The sequence below is a fragment of the Barbus barbus genome, assembly GCF_936440315.1.
Source record: "Barbus barbus genome assembly, chromosome: 37".
Lineage (NCBI taxonomy): Eukaryota > Metazoa > Chordata > Actinopteri > Cypriniformes > Cyprinidae > Barbus > Barbus barbus.
In genome coordinates this window covers 18,884,651-18,900,097 of record NC_136715.1, presented here as the reverse complement: position 1 = coordinate 18,900,097, position 15,447 = coordinate 18,884,651, and the positions used below count along the sequence as shown (strand labels likewise).

Below are 15,447 nucleotides of genomic sequence, written 5' to 3'. Positions count from 1 at the left end.
TGGCATGGAGAACACCATCAAACTGCTCAAACGTATGAGATCGAAAAGTGACACCACCAACCATGAATTCATTACATGCTTCCAATCTGGTAAAAAGGATTGAACTGATAGAGGAATTATGCAAATAATAATTTTTTAATTTGTTAATGTTAAAACCAAATTATCCAGTTCTGTTTGGGGCCACCTCTGAAGATTTCTTGCACTATTCACCATCGTTGATTTTTCTTTTGACTTTCAATTAGACTGAATCCTGCTCACCTCTGTAACTGCGAAGACTCTCTTTCCGCACGGCACCACCTTGTACCACTTGTCATGCAGCATGTCCATGTAGCCATCTGACTTGTAACGGCTGATGAATTCAGATATGTTGGAGGTGAGCGGTGAGTTCTGGGGCAGTCCGATCCCATAACCTGAGGGAGGGAAATTCATCAAAACACCTCCAAAACAAACAGAATGTGCTACAAAGCTTCATTAACTTGCCTGTCTCTGAACCGCTAATAGAGTTTCGTACAATTTCTTTCAGTGTTTTATTAGAAACGATCATTACGTGCTCACTGAGCTGAAATAGTGGAGAGACGAGGGAAACAAATACACAACAAACAGCGAATGTTCACCAATTTCAGGTTTTGACAAGCCTTGAGTCAATAATTGACACCTGAATCATGCTAGTCTTACAGGAGTTAGTAGAGTTAGCAAAACACGCTCATAGCTTTTCACTAAAAGCTTCTCAGAGTCTGGAAGGTATGGAAGGTACTATTTTTCTACCATCTCACTTTCATTACTTCTTTGAAATCTCTAACAAAATATGCAAATTATACTTCACAAACAAAGAATAAAATCACCATTCTTAAAGGGCCAGTTCAGCCAAAAATGAAAAATACTCTCTATTTACTCAACCCTCATGCTGTTAATAGTGCAATATTGTAACAGAGGCTTGTATTGTACATCTATTGTACTGTATGCCACTATATATGTTCATGTTTAATATTTCCTGCATGAAGAAATATACTTTGTGTTCAGTCAGTTAACTGTTGTCAGTATACACACTAATCCTACCTGAAAAACCATAAACATTACAGATATCATCTGAAGAAACAGATTAATTTACATACATATGTAGTACAAATCTAATCCCGTGCGACTGAAATGCTGAATCAGGTGATTTTAGGTCAAGGTTTTGGCTGTTTAGCTCAATGATGCCTTCTGTTGGGAATAGTGTTGTGGCCGCTTGAATACTTCCAATAACAAAAAAATTACAGTTTTAATTTTAAGGGAACTATTTCAGAGAATGGATATGTGACTTCAGAGACATAGATAAAAAATGGACATAGATGAAGTGATGTAGTGACAAGAGGGGTGTGTCACTCTGGGCCATCTCATAGGTGAGTTATGATGTGGGCGGGGCTTAAGAGTCCTATCATTCATATATAATTTCATAGACCTGTGTTCCCAGACAGGCATGAATCTAATTGAATCAGCACACACGTGGGAGACGAACTGACGCAAGAAATTGGACGACAGGCATATGATAATTAACGCGGTCAGGAGTCCTGCACGAGCCCAGAGGAGTCTGATTATGCCGAACCTCAATTACTGTTTTAACTCAGATTGCCAGCAGAGGGTCAGGCCTGGAAATGGAGAAATTATAGCTAGGACAAAATATAGGGAAGAACAACTATAAGGCGCAAATATAATACTTGGTCCAATCGGTGGGCTGTTTTCCCTCCAGCTCTCTGCAGTAAATCTTTCACTCACCAGCCCCCAATGGCCCCTAAGTGGCTGACAGATCACAGATATTCAGATGTTGACATCTACGCATTTCATCACGGCCAAGCGGCAGCATATACACACACAAACACTACTGTAACTCTACATTTCAGCCTAAAACGCAGTCTTATATTTTAAGCACTCATTAAAAAACCATGTGCTGAAATAGCACTGCATTGTGTAATTAAATCTTATAAACTGAGCCTTTTTCACAATAGTCAGCGCTATATGTCTGTTTCAATTAACCTCTTATGAAAAACAAGTGCTCTGAGTTGCATTGAATGTGTATGTGTAGTGTGCTCAAAATATTAAATATTAAAAATTGTACTTTCAGATAAGGCTAATGAAATAAAAGTGCACTTAAGTGTGTTTAAAGAGAGTAAACTTTTAGAGTTTCTTAACACTTATTGTGAGTTAATTTATAAAAAGTGCACATTTAAATGTTAAATTGAAAGTTTTAAGATTTTAAAGTGAATTTTTTATTAAAGTTAATGTTTTGACTAATATATTAAAGCACATGTGCTTGTACAAGTGTTTAATTATAATTTTAACTGTAGTGTGTTTTTCGATATTACGTTTAAAGTTAATATATTTTAAATTCATCATTATTATAAACTTGTAATTAAAACATATTTAAATACATGACAAACAAGTTAAATATTTTTCAGTTTTCCACAAATGTTTGTCAGTACATTTGGCAGTAAACTTTTACCATATATTAGTAACAGTGATCATGAAATTATACATAAATAACTACTCAAGTCATACTTAAGTGGGTCAAAATCAAAAGTTAACTGCGTTTAACATAAATTTAAACTATAATGCATTTTAATGTAATTGCAGTTAACATCCAATTAACGTAAGTGTCCAAAAACATTACATTCCGTTCACACGTTTATTCTTTTCAACTATATTATTTCCATAATAAACACTTTTTTTAAAGTATGCTGAAGTGTACTTCTTTTTTCACAAGGGACATTAGTTAGTTAATTTTACAAATTTGTGATTGTCTACATTTAATATTGATGAGAGTAATTAAACAAACAATGGAGAAGACCGTTTATAGGTTTGGTGCGCAGTTTATTTAAAAAATACCCCACTATCATTTTTTTTTAAAGATTAATTTATCAATTGAGTGAAATAATGAGGTTCATTGCTTAGAACACAGCAATAATGATTATAGTAATAATAATAATAATACTATACAATCTAAAAGAAGTAAAACATAATGTTAAAATATTTTCAGTGCCTCTCTGCAGTCATAAATGCTGAGCAATTTTGTGAATGTGACAAATAATTTTGCAGCATTTAAGGGCAGAACTGAAGGGCAAGACCTGTCTGTTAAATTACAGCTGATGCATGCTTATTAATCCATTAAAAAAACATGCATAACATCATCCAGCACGGACACAGAGGTATAATACGTGCTTAGGGGGAATGACCAGACATGAGACAACAGGCATATGGTAATTAACAAGACACGAGCGGGGCATGAGCTCAATTAGCCCTGCCGCCCAGCTCAGGGTTTGGCCTGGGAAATGAAAACACTACAGACCAGACCACAATTATTTTCTCCAGCATACCTTTCAGTGCCACCTTCAGGAAAGATCTGTGCTTCCTGTAGGCAGCCCAGGTTTGCATTTAAATTGGCTTCCCCACAAAAATGCATGACAGCAGGAGAGATCTCTGCCAAGTTGACTTCTTACTTTTTCTCCCCTTGTCAGTTGTGGATTTGTTAATACATTGTAAAAAATGCAAATGTGAATACTTCTAACCAATTTGTCTCTATTTTCGTCTCTTTATTCCCTTCAAGCACAGTATCTTCCTCCTGGTGGCAGTCCAGATTTCTAATGACAGTCATTTTGGTCAGTGAATAACATACAGCAGCTTTCTCCACATCCAGGGAAGAATCATACAGTATTCCGACTGATCTTCCTCTAGCTTTTACATATATTTGATCAAATATAAATCGATTCGTATAAAAATCATGTAATGTATTATTTATAAACGCTGCATTTGCTATCCATTATAACAATGTTCCTTATATCTATCATTCAGATATCTATCATCATGGATGTAGCATCATGCAAAAGCTATATTTTCTATTACCAATAGCAGAAATACTTTATTTGTCTTCTGTGATTCACTTATTTCACAACAGAGGTGCCACCATGATAAAGTCACTAGCATTTAAGGTTCTGTATGCCAGTGATTTTTCAAGGGAGGTAAAGTTGTCTTAATGATAGGAAAAACAAATGCTTATTTAATCTTAATGAGATGAAATGCTTTACATTTTATATTGGTAAATACAATATTACTGTTGTAGTATATCCAGGGCCTCAAATGAGCCCTCTTCAAGCGCCAAATGCGAGTAAAACTTAGTGTTGGCGAATAAATGAAACGGTATTACTCACCAGTTGACCGTTAACTTTTTTTATTAATTATTCAAATTAAAAAAAGTATAATATAAGAATTATTATTATTAATTACAATTGTGAAATACTTTACAGTTGAGTAGAGTATTAGTGATAATTAATATTAATATTATAATAAATATTAATAAGAACAATATAATAAAAATTGCAATGAGATGTTTTCCCAATTCGTTCTGCCTATTTTTTTTTATAAAATAATGCATACATTTTCATGGCTGGTAAAACATATTTAAGGGTGGTAAATTTTCACAAGTTGCCGGCCATTGGCAGGCGTTGAGAAATGTTAGCTTTAGGCCCTGGTTGTATCGTTATTTTGCAACCTGTATGTCTGGTCATGTGATCTCAACATGGCCACCATTTCCACAATGAAAGTCAGTTGTGTCCAAAACAACATAAGGGGGGAGTAAACAATGACAGTATTTTCAATTCTTATGTGGACTATCCCTTCAGTGTTAAACCATAAACTACATAATCTGTCCAATTAAATTGTTCAAAGGGAATTTGTACATTCTGCTTACCTTCAATAGCAAAGGGTTTTCCAACTGTCAGCAGCTTGCAGTCGGCATCAATGGACACCTCGTAGTCGAGCAGGGCTTTGTCCATGATAAAAGCATCAAGTTGAGGCGGATCTGTCCTTCACAACATAAAAAGAGGGGGGCTACAAAGCTACACACACACTCTCTCTCATTAAACATGCACATTATGATTTTCATAAGTAAGACTGTGCATCTCATTCTGGTGCAAATGGAACACAGACATCATTTGTCTGAGCTAAATGTTCATAAACTGCCATAAATCAGCATGTACTCTATAGATGCAAGCTGAATAGAGCCCAAAAAGGACTTTTAATGGATAGTCACACCTTAAGGGCAGCGGCCCACCCTTACTTAATTTAATGATAATAAAAGACATAATTTATCAAAAAGTTCAGCCAGCAGCAAAATTCGAAGTTAAACAAATTCAGAAGCACAACTTGTGGTTGATAAAAACAGTTCTTTTCCATGTATGTTTTGTCAGTACAAATCAAAATGATCATTGCCAAATGAAAGCTTATGAACATTTCACCACCAGTAGTTTCTTTTAAAATAATAATAAAAAACTAACTTTTGAATCTGGAGTACAAATATGACTGCATAGAAACGGCATCAGACAGACTGTGGCATAAATTTAAAAAAGCAAATGTTTCAGAAACAAATTGCTTTGCTGCTTCTCTGCGATACATATGGTCACTGATACCTCTGATCCTCTCAAAATTAAAAAAAAGGATTAAAGTGTTTTCAGCCAATTCAAATACTTCATGGATCTTTGACTCTTTTGAAGACGTTTGTCTCTTTTAACTTCTCTTCCAATTACATTCTGAATGATACATCCAAATAATTAAATGAAGCAACTTCTATGCCATGATTTCAGGCTTAATTCTGCCATCTGTCATACAGACTCAAAACTTTACTAAGGAATTATTGAAGGAAGTGAGACGCGGCGACTCTCGAAATGTTAATATTTTCTGCTCTCCTTCTAAATTCATCTCTGGTGTGAGTGCAAACTAAGCTAGAAGTCTGAGTCCAGCCAAAAACAAACAAACAAACAAACAAACAAACAAATCCTGTTATGTGGTTTACTTTCATTGAAAAGAAACTTGTTTACAAATCACATAGGATTTTTTAAATTCTCCTCCTCATCCTTTTTTTCTCTTCCAGCTCTTTTTTTTTTTTTTTTTGATATAGCCCAAAAATAAAACAATATTTAAATAAATAAACAAAAACACACTCAGAACTTATGCTTCATATGCTTATGCTATCAAATATGCTGAGAGAAAAACTGCTTCAGGCAAGCACCTTATTTTAATGACAGCATTATTAAAAAATTGAATTAATTTGGCCGAGATATTGACACCTGCAGTATTGTATACCAGTGAGTAACTAAGGGGGACTGTTAGAGAAAAGATTCAGCATACGCATTTGCATTGTAATGAACAGGGTGCAACTGCTTGTTTGAATTATTGATCACTATGCACAAGGTTTTTTTCCATGTGTTGTAAATTTCACTTTTTGCTAATAGGGTTTGGCAGTATAACTACACCAGGAGCACTTGCTGCCATCTGCTAGCCAAATGCATTCTGTTGGATGAATTGATCTCTTACTTGAGAGTGGCGACACCATCGGGTGTGGTGGGCTTGTTGAACTTCCGCATGTACTCATACATCTCAGGAAAACTCTTTTTCATGTAATCCTCCGCACTGCTTTCCCGAACAGTGCCGAATCGGAATCCCTGAGATGGGTGGTGGAGCTGAGGCCAAAGGCAGGGAAAAATCAGTAAAAGTGTGATAAATAAATAATAAATCATGATACATTTTCCACGATTAATATAATATAGGCATTTTTATCCACAGTATCAATTTATGCATTCTCTGGGAATGTCACACTGTGATATTTGCATTGCTAGAGCCACGCTCTACTGTTTGAGCTATAGGAGTGCTCTTTGAACTTTGATATATAACAGTTATATATATATATATAACTTCGATATATACAATCTAAACAAAGTCTGTTTCAGAGCCCAAAATTAAATTCCCAGTCCAAAAAGACCATTTACTGACTACCCATGTCAACACCCATTTAATATTTATAAACTTGGCACAGAAGTACTATAAGACTTATTAATGATTACACAGGAGTTTTTAAGGTAGAAGAAGGTAGACTGCTTTAAATGTAGACAAAAACAGTACAGTAGCAACACTTTTTTGTAGAGGTTATTACTACACTACATTCTATCATTTAAGGTACATTTTTATATCCATTGATAATTTTTTTTTCTAACAAATTTCTTCTGAAATATCACATTTTATCCATTAAGAGAATACACACCATAATCGCACACATACTTTGCACACCTTGTTTTTCACTTTGCATGAAATTGCCTTCATGTCCCTTAAATTACAGTTTTTGCAAGTCTTGAGTTCAAAATAATGAATAAAAAATGTTCAAAAAACATTACAAAAATAAATTGACTTTAAATGTAACTTTTGTCATTTTTTTTGTAATTTTGAAATTGTAATTTTTCACTGACAAAATCCATAAATCAAAACCAGCAGTTGTTTTATTGAGAAAACATATTGAATTTACACTTTTTTCCTGATGTGAAATGTACCTTAAATTAAATCGAAGCATCTTAAAAGATCTCACCTTGGCATCATGTATTCCAGAGACCTCTTCGAAGGTCTTTTCCCCAACCATAACTGCAGCCAGGTTTGCAGTGTAACTAGACAAAACCAGTAAGCAAAATATGGCCCACAGGTTCATCAGGAAACGTCCAGTCCAACACTTGGGCGTCTTACTGGAGACAGTGCGGCCGAAGAGGATGGCGTAGCAGAGGTTGAGGGCTGATGAGTAGGAGAAAACCTTCACGCGGTTTCGCCCATGAGGCGTCATGCCAAAGGGACTCTTCCATTCATAGAGGGTGAGGAAGAGCGCCGTAATGTGCAGCGCCACAAAGATGCCCATCCACATAGACCAGTGCAACGGCCACATGAACGCTCCGATGGGTGCTGCCGTGTCCTTACTGCGCACTAGTATTCCCAAACTCGTGGAAAAGAACGGACTGGTGAAGTCGATCACTTTACTGCGAGCTGAGTTGATGCTGAAGCTGGTAACAGCCATATCAGCCACCCCGCTCAACAGATCGCCCACCAACCCCGTCCACTGGCCACCCTTGACTGCTCCATATTTCCCGTCCCCAACTATGTACAGGTCAAACTCAAAGTTCATGTCCTCTGCCAGCTTCTCCAGCAGATCAATACAGTATCCGTAGCAGCACTTGCTGAAATCCGGTGGCAGGAAGCTGCTGTTGCCTTGAGCCCGTTCACCGTATAAGTGGTCCAGGGTTTCTGAATTATTTGTCCCTGCATCCAGACAGTATTGCCCAGCGGGACAGTTCCCATCCTCATCTACCTCTCGAGTGAACACGAACGGGTGCTCCACCAGGGTGACCACTCGCAGACGACTCCCCGACACGGGAAAGCCGGCCCGCCATCTACGACCCAACCGGCCCATCTGGCCCTCGGTGCGCTGCCGTGGGGGCGATCCCTGCCATAATCCCTGCTCCTCTACATCCAACCTACCGCTTTCCCAGCTGCCTACAGTCACCCATGTGGGCTGACCGACGGCATCACGGCGCAGACTCCAAATGTGGACCCTCTGAGAGGTGAGTACACGGGAAAGGTTGCGTTGTACGCTGACAGGGCCCGTCAACCCTACAAAGGACGTATTAGAGAGGAACCTGAGGGTGAAAGAATACAAGAGTCAGATGATGATTGGAAGAGGCCTAGATGGTTTATAACACCTGGAGAAAGCTATGCATTAGCATTCATATTCATGCCAGATTGCTCAGCTGGAGCAGAACTTCCACAAGAATGAAACCACCTTTGCACATGGGTGCCAGAATTGACCCTTCACAAAGAAATTTGTCAACCAGTAGAGATTTTGGACCATCGTCTCTATCGCGGTTACACGCTCATGTGACGCTGCTGTGCTATGTGGTCACAAAAACGTATTGTTTGCATGCGTTTTTAAGCATTGCCGTTTAAAAACAAGTGATTTTAAGCCATTAAAATGCACTTAGCAGCTAAAGAGAACTCATTTCGCTATATGCATGAGCTGTCTGAAAGACAGAGAGGCGCACACACGTGCTTATAGAGTGCGAGAGTATTGAACAAAGTTATTTTTGCCACTTTACATGCCTTGAACAGTTAAACACACACTTGTTTGTGTCAAAATGTCCATCATTGCACGTATCCTTGTAAACACAATAATTTATGTCTTAAGTGAAAACAAACAGCTGAGAAAAATAATTATAATTTACTTAATTTTAAGGCAACGGGTTTCAACATCAATACACACCATTTTTCAATCCACAAACGTTAATCTACTATCCTGTCTGGTTTGTTTGTCAGACAAAATGGCAGATTCGGCGTTATGATTGGTGAGATCGCCTGTCAATCAAACTCCCTGCGAAGGGTCAATTTAAATTTTTAATGGCCATCAGTGAACAAATATGCTTATGATGTAGCTACAACATATACCAGCATGAGCTAATGGGCCTATGCTAATCAGCCCTGCAAAATTACTCAAGGGGAACCCAGACAAAGAGTCTGGTTCAAGTAAGACTAAGTAACAGGATCGGACACAGGTTAAGCTAGCTTCATCCTCTCCAGCAGCAAAGCAGACTGTTAATATGACTGCGGCAGAGGGGGAAGGCCTGGGAGAGGGATTGCCTAGCTGGACGACTGACACGGTCTGGCATCCGTCACACCATAAACTACAAATGTTGCTTTCACAGAGCAATATATTTGATTGTGAAACCCCCTTCCACTCTTCAGAATTACAGCCACTCAGTCGGCAGGCTGCTACTCTGGCGCACAGCTCGGGTCGCTTAAGGAAATGCTTTGACATTGAGCTTGAAGATTAATGTCTGGAGTCATAAATAATAGATATGACATTTGACTAATGCTGTGCTGGTTAATGAAAAACTGAGGAGTAAAGCTTAACATGTAATTTGGTTCTTTTATTCAAGTCAAATGGTCCACCTTAGCCAAACAATGATTGACAGTGTGTATCTAAGTGATATCAAATGAACAGTATGTGTGTTAGAATATGTTGCTATGTACTTAAAAGCCCTCTTTGATTATACTCTTACATTATGATCTTTTATATATTGAGAAGAGAGCTGGCGGGGGGTAGTTTGTTAAAATATTTTTTAGAACTGATGATTAAAAAAAATGAAAATATCCTGAATAATGATTCTTTCAACACTTCATTTCGATAGTCCACTTTAGACATTCTACTTACTATGAGTAACTTTGCAAATACATGTCAACTAACTCTAACTGACTAGAGTATTAGTAGACTGTTAGATTAGGAATAGATCAAATAATTTGACACAAAACTATTACTTCTAATAATCAAATTGTGCACTGTAGGTAAAGCTACTTTGAAATTGTTGTGACTTCATTTAAAGTACTTAATCTTTTCTAATCTAATTTTTTTTTAAAACAGCCAAACTAAAAGCTACCAACAAAAGGTAGCTCAGTACAATGAATATATATTTTGTTACTCCATGATATTAATAAACACCACCAATATTTCACTATAAAAATATGAAATGCAGCACAGGACCTCTGTAAAGCAGGGTCTGTGAATTGTTTCTGCAATCTGAACATATTCACTAAAATCAATCAGACATTTCAGCATTATAAAGGTTTACTCTGTATAAATATGCATGCACAAAAAAGTTGGCCTGTTACTATGTGTATAATGGGTATTGATCAATCTGACGATCTAAAAAAAATCTAAATGTAAGTCTAATCTGTATGTGTAAAATGTCTTGAAAAGAACATAATTTTGAATTACAATAGTCATCCACATTATGATTGAACTGTCATATGTGGGCAAGATAATGTTGACTAATAACATCTCCTCAAGGTAAGACAAATGCATGCATTTACAAAATTATTGTTAAAAGAGCAAAGTTTTCCACTTTTATAGTGCTACAATGCAGGCAAAGTCTTGCGTGAGCTGCAGAGCTATGTATCACTCTCCTGCAGCAATGCCCTCGCAATCGCCCCGGCATTATGCAGCATGGTTGGGTCCAGTTGGCAGATTTTCAGCCTTATCCTGTTGTGATGAGAGGCCCAAGCTTCCCACACAGCCACATTTCACTTCTGTTTGTAGTGAGAATATAGTGGTGTGTGGCAGAGTGCTGGCATGATCCACACAAAATGACGGGCCTGCATGGTAGGCGGGTGCCAGAGCTTTTGATAAGAGTGATCCCTCCTCAGGGAAAGGCAACTGAGGGGAAGTCATAAATAAAGCTTAAAGCTCTAAAGCATGTCTGCATTCCAGCTGAGTGTCTGGGCAAACACCAGTAATTTGCCGCAGCATGAGAAAGTGGCCGTCCGCCTGTCCTTAAGCATGACACTAGCTGTCTGGGACATCTCATCCAGATGGTAGGATGTTCTACTGATGGTTGTTTAGAATAAAACATCAAAGCAATTTAGTCTCTCAAAATATGTGACAAATAATAAAGCAAATGTGATGGTTTTATTCCTATTTAGCTATTATTGATGAATTTTGAGAATCTAATTTGTCTATCCAATTATTTTTTTATGAAATTCCAATCCCTTTGAAAAAGCAGTTCATGTATTGCGAATCTTAGAGGCCACACCACAAAACATGAGGTAGGACAATTGTGGCATCAAGCGCAAGCGTTCACAGGTACTACAGGTAAAAATAATAGCACTATCATGAGCACTAGCTACCCAGCTAACAGGGATCATTTCCACAACTTTGTTTTCGTTTTTTTACAAATTATATAAATGTTAGGACAAAACATTCTTAAAGTAATGTTTATAAAACTTTCTCATAAATTAATATTTGATATAGGTTCTCATAACATTAAAAGAAAATGTTCTTAGAACAACATTCTCATAACGTTCTTAAGACTTTAAAATAACCTTAAAATAATGTTCTAATCAATAAAAAACCTGGTCAATTTAAGGTTCTTAAAATATAAAAATAAATGGTCAAATAATGTTATATTTTAGGTGAAAAAGTTAGTAAAATGTTCTAATAAATGTTTAAATAATGTTATAATCGCAACAAAAAAGCTAAACATTTAAACATTTTAAAACAATTTTCAAACAATAACCTAAATTTGTTACCAAGGTAGTGTCAGGGAACTGTTGTGTGTCTGTCATGTGTTCCTGCCCCTTGTGCCCATATTTGGTTTGTTTCCTGTCCTTGTTAAATGTAATCATTAGTTTATTCGTGTCTAGCCGTGTCTGTTAATTTACCTGTGTATATTAGTCCTGTCTGTTCAGTTAAACTTTGTCTGGTCTACTCGTTAATCCCGGTGTGTGATGTCCTTGTCTGCCTTGCCTTGTCCTGTCCTAGTAAAGTATATTATTTGAAGTTATATCCTCGTCTGCGTGTTCCTGGTTCCTCCCTCGTGTGTGCACCGTGACAGAAGACCAGACCAAAACAGTAAGCGGCGCCCCTTCACCTTGTTTTGTTTTCCGTTTTTGAAAAGTTTTTTGTTTGGTCCAGTTTGTCTGACCCTCGCGGCATGGAAGTCGCCGCTCGTCATCCTGCCTTAGCCTGCGTCTAGTGGGCGTGGGAGTTCGGCGGGATCGCCGCGAGTGCCGCGAGTCCGCTGGCCGCGAGCCCTGAAGTCAAGCCCGCGGGATCGCCGCTGAGTCAAGCCCGCCGATCGCGGGAGATATCCGCCGCTGCCCGCGGCTATCCCAAGCCTGCCGCTCACACCGAGCCCGCCGTTCGCGGGAGTTCACGCCGCCGTCCGCGGCACACCGAGCCCGCCGTTCGCGGGAGTTCACGCCGCCGTCCGCGGCACACCGAGCCCGCCGTTCGCGGGAGATCACGCCGCTATCTGCGGTTCACCCAAGTCCGCCGTCCGTGGGGAAAGCCAACCCACCGTCGGCGGCTTCACCGAGCCCGCCGTTCGCGGGAGATCAACGCTGCCGTCCGCGGGGAAAGCCAACCCGCGGTCGGCGGCTCCCCCTGTTCACGCCGCCGTCCGAGGCTCCCCTGTGCACGCCGCCGGTCCGCCTCTGACTCAATGCCCGCCGGTCCGCCTCTGACTCAATGCCCGCCGGTCCGCCGCTGACTCAAGCCCACCGGATTGCCGCTGACTCAAGCCCACCGGATTGCCGCTGACTCAAGCCTGCCGGTCGCCGATACCCTCTCCGTGGATCAAGTCCACATATCACGGCCAGGAGAGCCGTGTTTGTGTTCGTTGTCAAGTCAAGTCAAGTCAAAGTTTATTTATAAAGCACTTTTTTTAAAACAACAAGTGTTTATCAAAGTGCTGTACATGCAATAAGTAATAAGAAAAATGATACAACCAGTGACACTAAAAAACACTAAAAGACAATAAAACAATAAAAAGAAGCAGCTCTCACATAGCGTTAAATGCCAAACTATAAAAATACGCTTTTAGGCTAGATTTAAAGACAACAAGTGTTTGAGCCTGTCTAATGTAGAGGGGCAAGCTGTTCCAGAGCTTCGGTGCCGCAACTGCAAAAGCCCGGTCACCCCTGCTCTTCAGCCTTGCCAGCGGGACAACCAAAAGCAAATGGTCAGCAGACCTAAGTGCTCTTAATGGAACGTATGGCTTAATCAAATCGGACAAATATGTAGGTGCTACCCCATTAAGAGCTTTAAAAACAAAAACCAGAATCTTAAAATTAATCCTAAAACGGACAGGTAACCAATGAAGGGAAGCCAGAACCGGGGAGATATGTTCCATCGTTGTGCCCACAGGAACATTTTAAACTTACCTTGTCGTGTCATGTCTTCTCCATGGAGACTCGTCTGGGGCAGGCGGCTCCTTGAGTTGTGGCCATGGAGGCCAGTCGCAGCCGCTTGCCCCCCCTGTCGCAGAAGTGGAGGAGGTCGCTGAGGGACCCTGTGAGGGCCCCTGACTCCTCGTCATGCCCAGAGGAAGACTCAGCTTCCTAGCCAGCCCAGGAGGGCTTCTGGTTCCTGTGGGATGTCCTGTCGTGTTTGTCTGACCCTGGAGGGTTTCTGTCGTGTCTTGTACTGTTTTGTCTGTCTAGCCCCGGAGGGCTCCTGATACCCCCTGGATTCCCCATGGAAATTTTGGGGGGGGGTAGTAGAGCTCTGGGTGGAGTGGGTGGGCCGAAGAAGGATGCCATGGCCACAGTTACCACCTGCCATTGCCTCCTGAGCTCCCTGCTCCGCCATGGGTCCTGTCTGTCTGTTCCGCTCTGGAGGTCCCCGTCCTGTGGTCCGTGCCTGACCTGAGAGGCCTCCAGAGCGCCCACCCCCCCTCCCCGATGGAACTGTTAAGGCTCGGGACGAGCCTTTCGGGAGGGGGGAGTTATGTCAGGGAACTGTTGTGTGTCTGTCATGTGTTCCTGCCCCTTGTGCCCATATTTGGTTTGTTTCCTGTCCTTGTTAAATGTAATCATTAGTTTATTCGTGTCTAGCCGTGTCTGTTAATTTACCTGTGTATATTAGTCCTGTCTGTTCAGTTAAACTTTGTCTGGTCTACTCGTTAATCCCGGTGTGTGATGTCCTTGTCTGCCTTGCCTTGTCCTGTCCTAGTAAAGTATATTATTTGAAGTTATATCCTCGTCTGCGTGTTCCTGGTTCCTCCCTCGTGTGTGCACCGTGACAGGTAGGAGGTTGTTAGCTATTTTATGCTCTGTAAATATCTGACTTGTCACAGTAAAGCCAACACACAAAAAAAATGTAATAATAGGGCACAATGTACTGTATTAAAATTAAGGAATTTTTACCTGTATTTTGAATTTTGCACTTACATGTACTTTCACAGTACTGCACTTTTTTTTTTTTTATACAGTGCAGGCTCACTGGAAAAAACACTCCAAAAACACACAACTTACTGGAGTTTCCAGTTGAAATGATCAATAGTGGTAGTGAAACACCAACTAGTTTATTCCTGCTCACACAAATTATGATGAAAGGGGCAGATTATAAAATAATAAAGACCTTTTAACAGTCTCTTGCACAATGCTATGTTATGACCTCAAAACACTTTTACCATATAATGCATGATTTCTTTGTGCTGATGCATTTTGATGTTTGATCACATAATTAACTCTATAGGTATGGATTTTCTGACACAGTAAAATTGCTCGATAGCTCCCCTGGTACAGCACTGCACTTGTGATGTGGCGCTCTTGGGTACGAGTCATGATTAAAAAAAGCTCAAAGACTTGTCGTAGCATGGTGAAATGGCATGGTTACTTAAGCAAATGTGTTTTTATCTTAGGTTTAGACCGTGTTTGAGCAGTAAACTACTGTATAAGCGACACTCACCAGACATTTCATTTCATTTCTGAACTGCCACAATACGTACAACTAAAGTGTTACCACAACTACTAACGTAATAAAATGTTGCCACATTCTTCTGTTTTGGATAAAACTCAACACGCTTTTAATGCTACTCACTGGATATTTAACTTTGAATGTGTCAAGTAGCAACACACTGTAATAATTTAATTGGCTCATAATGGTGTAAGAAGGCCCCCTGCTTTGTGAGTGTGCCGTACACTAATGCATACACCCTGTTCTGACTACAAGCTTACCTCAATACCAAAGCTAAACAGATGTACTGAAATGTATTGTTTCACAAAATATAATAATTTAAAAAAACCTGAAACTGAACAGCTTGCTGTCTTTTCAGT

At 39.6% G+C, this 15,447-nt stretch overlaps 2 protein-coding genes across 2 annotated transcripts in view; both read right to left on the bottom strand.

The window, feature by feature from the left end:
* Nucleotides 1–234: 234 nt before the first annotated feature.
* On the bottom strand, nt 235–4,830 carry LOC306856636 (glutamate receptor ionotropic, NMDA 3B-like; the record flags this gene model as incomplete). Its single annotated transcript, XM_079395994.1, has 2 exons — nt 4,721–4,830; nt 235–410 (listed from the first exon to the last, which is right to left on the bottom strand). The coding sequence occupies exons 1-2, from the start codon at nt 4,803–4,805 to the stop codon at nt 235–237; spliced, it is 261 nt and encodes an 86-aa protein (XP_079252120.1). The 5' UTR covers nt 4,806–4,830.
* Nucleotides 4,831–6,338: 1,508 nt separating this feature from the next.
* The window catches only part of LOC306856635 (glutamate receptor ionotropic, NMDA 3A-like), a gene marked incomplete at both ends in the record, with an annotated part of 54,090 nt that continues 44,981 nt past the window's right edge, over nt 6,339–15,447 (bottom strand). Inside the window, 2 exons of the mRNA XM_079395993.1 lie at nt 6,339–6,488; nt 7,385–8,477. Of these exons, the coding sequence (XP_079252119.1) occupies nt 6,339–6,488; nt 7,385–8,477 (1,243 nt within the window). The remainder of the gene's footprint in view (nt 6,489–7,384; nt 8,478–15,447) is intronic.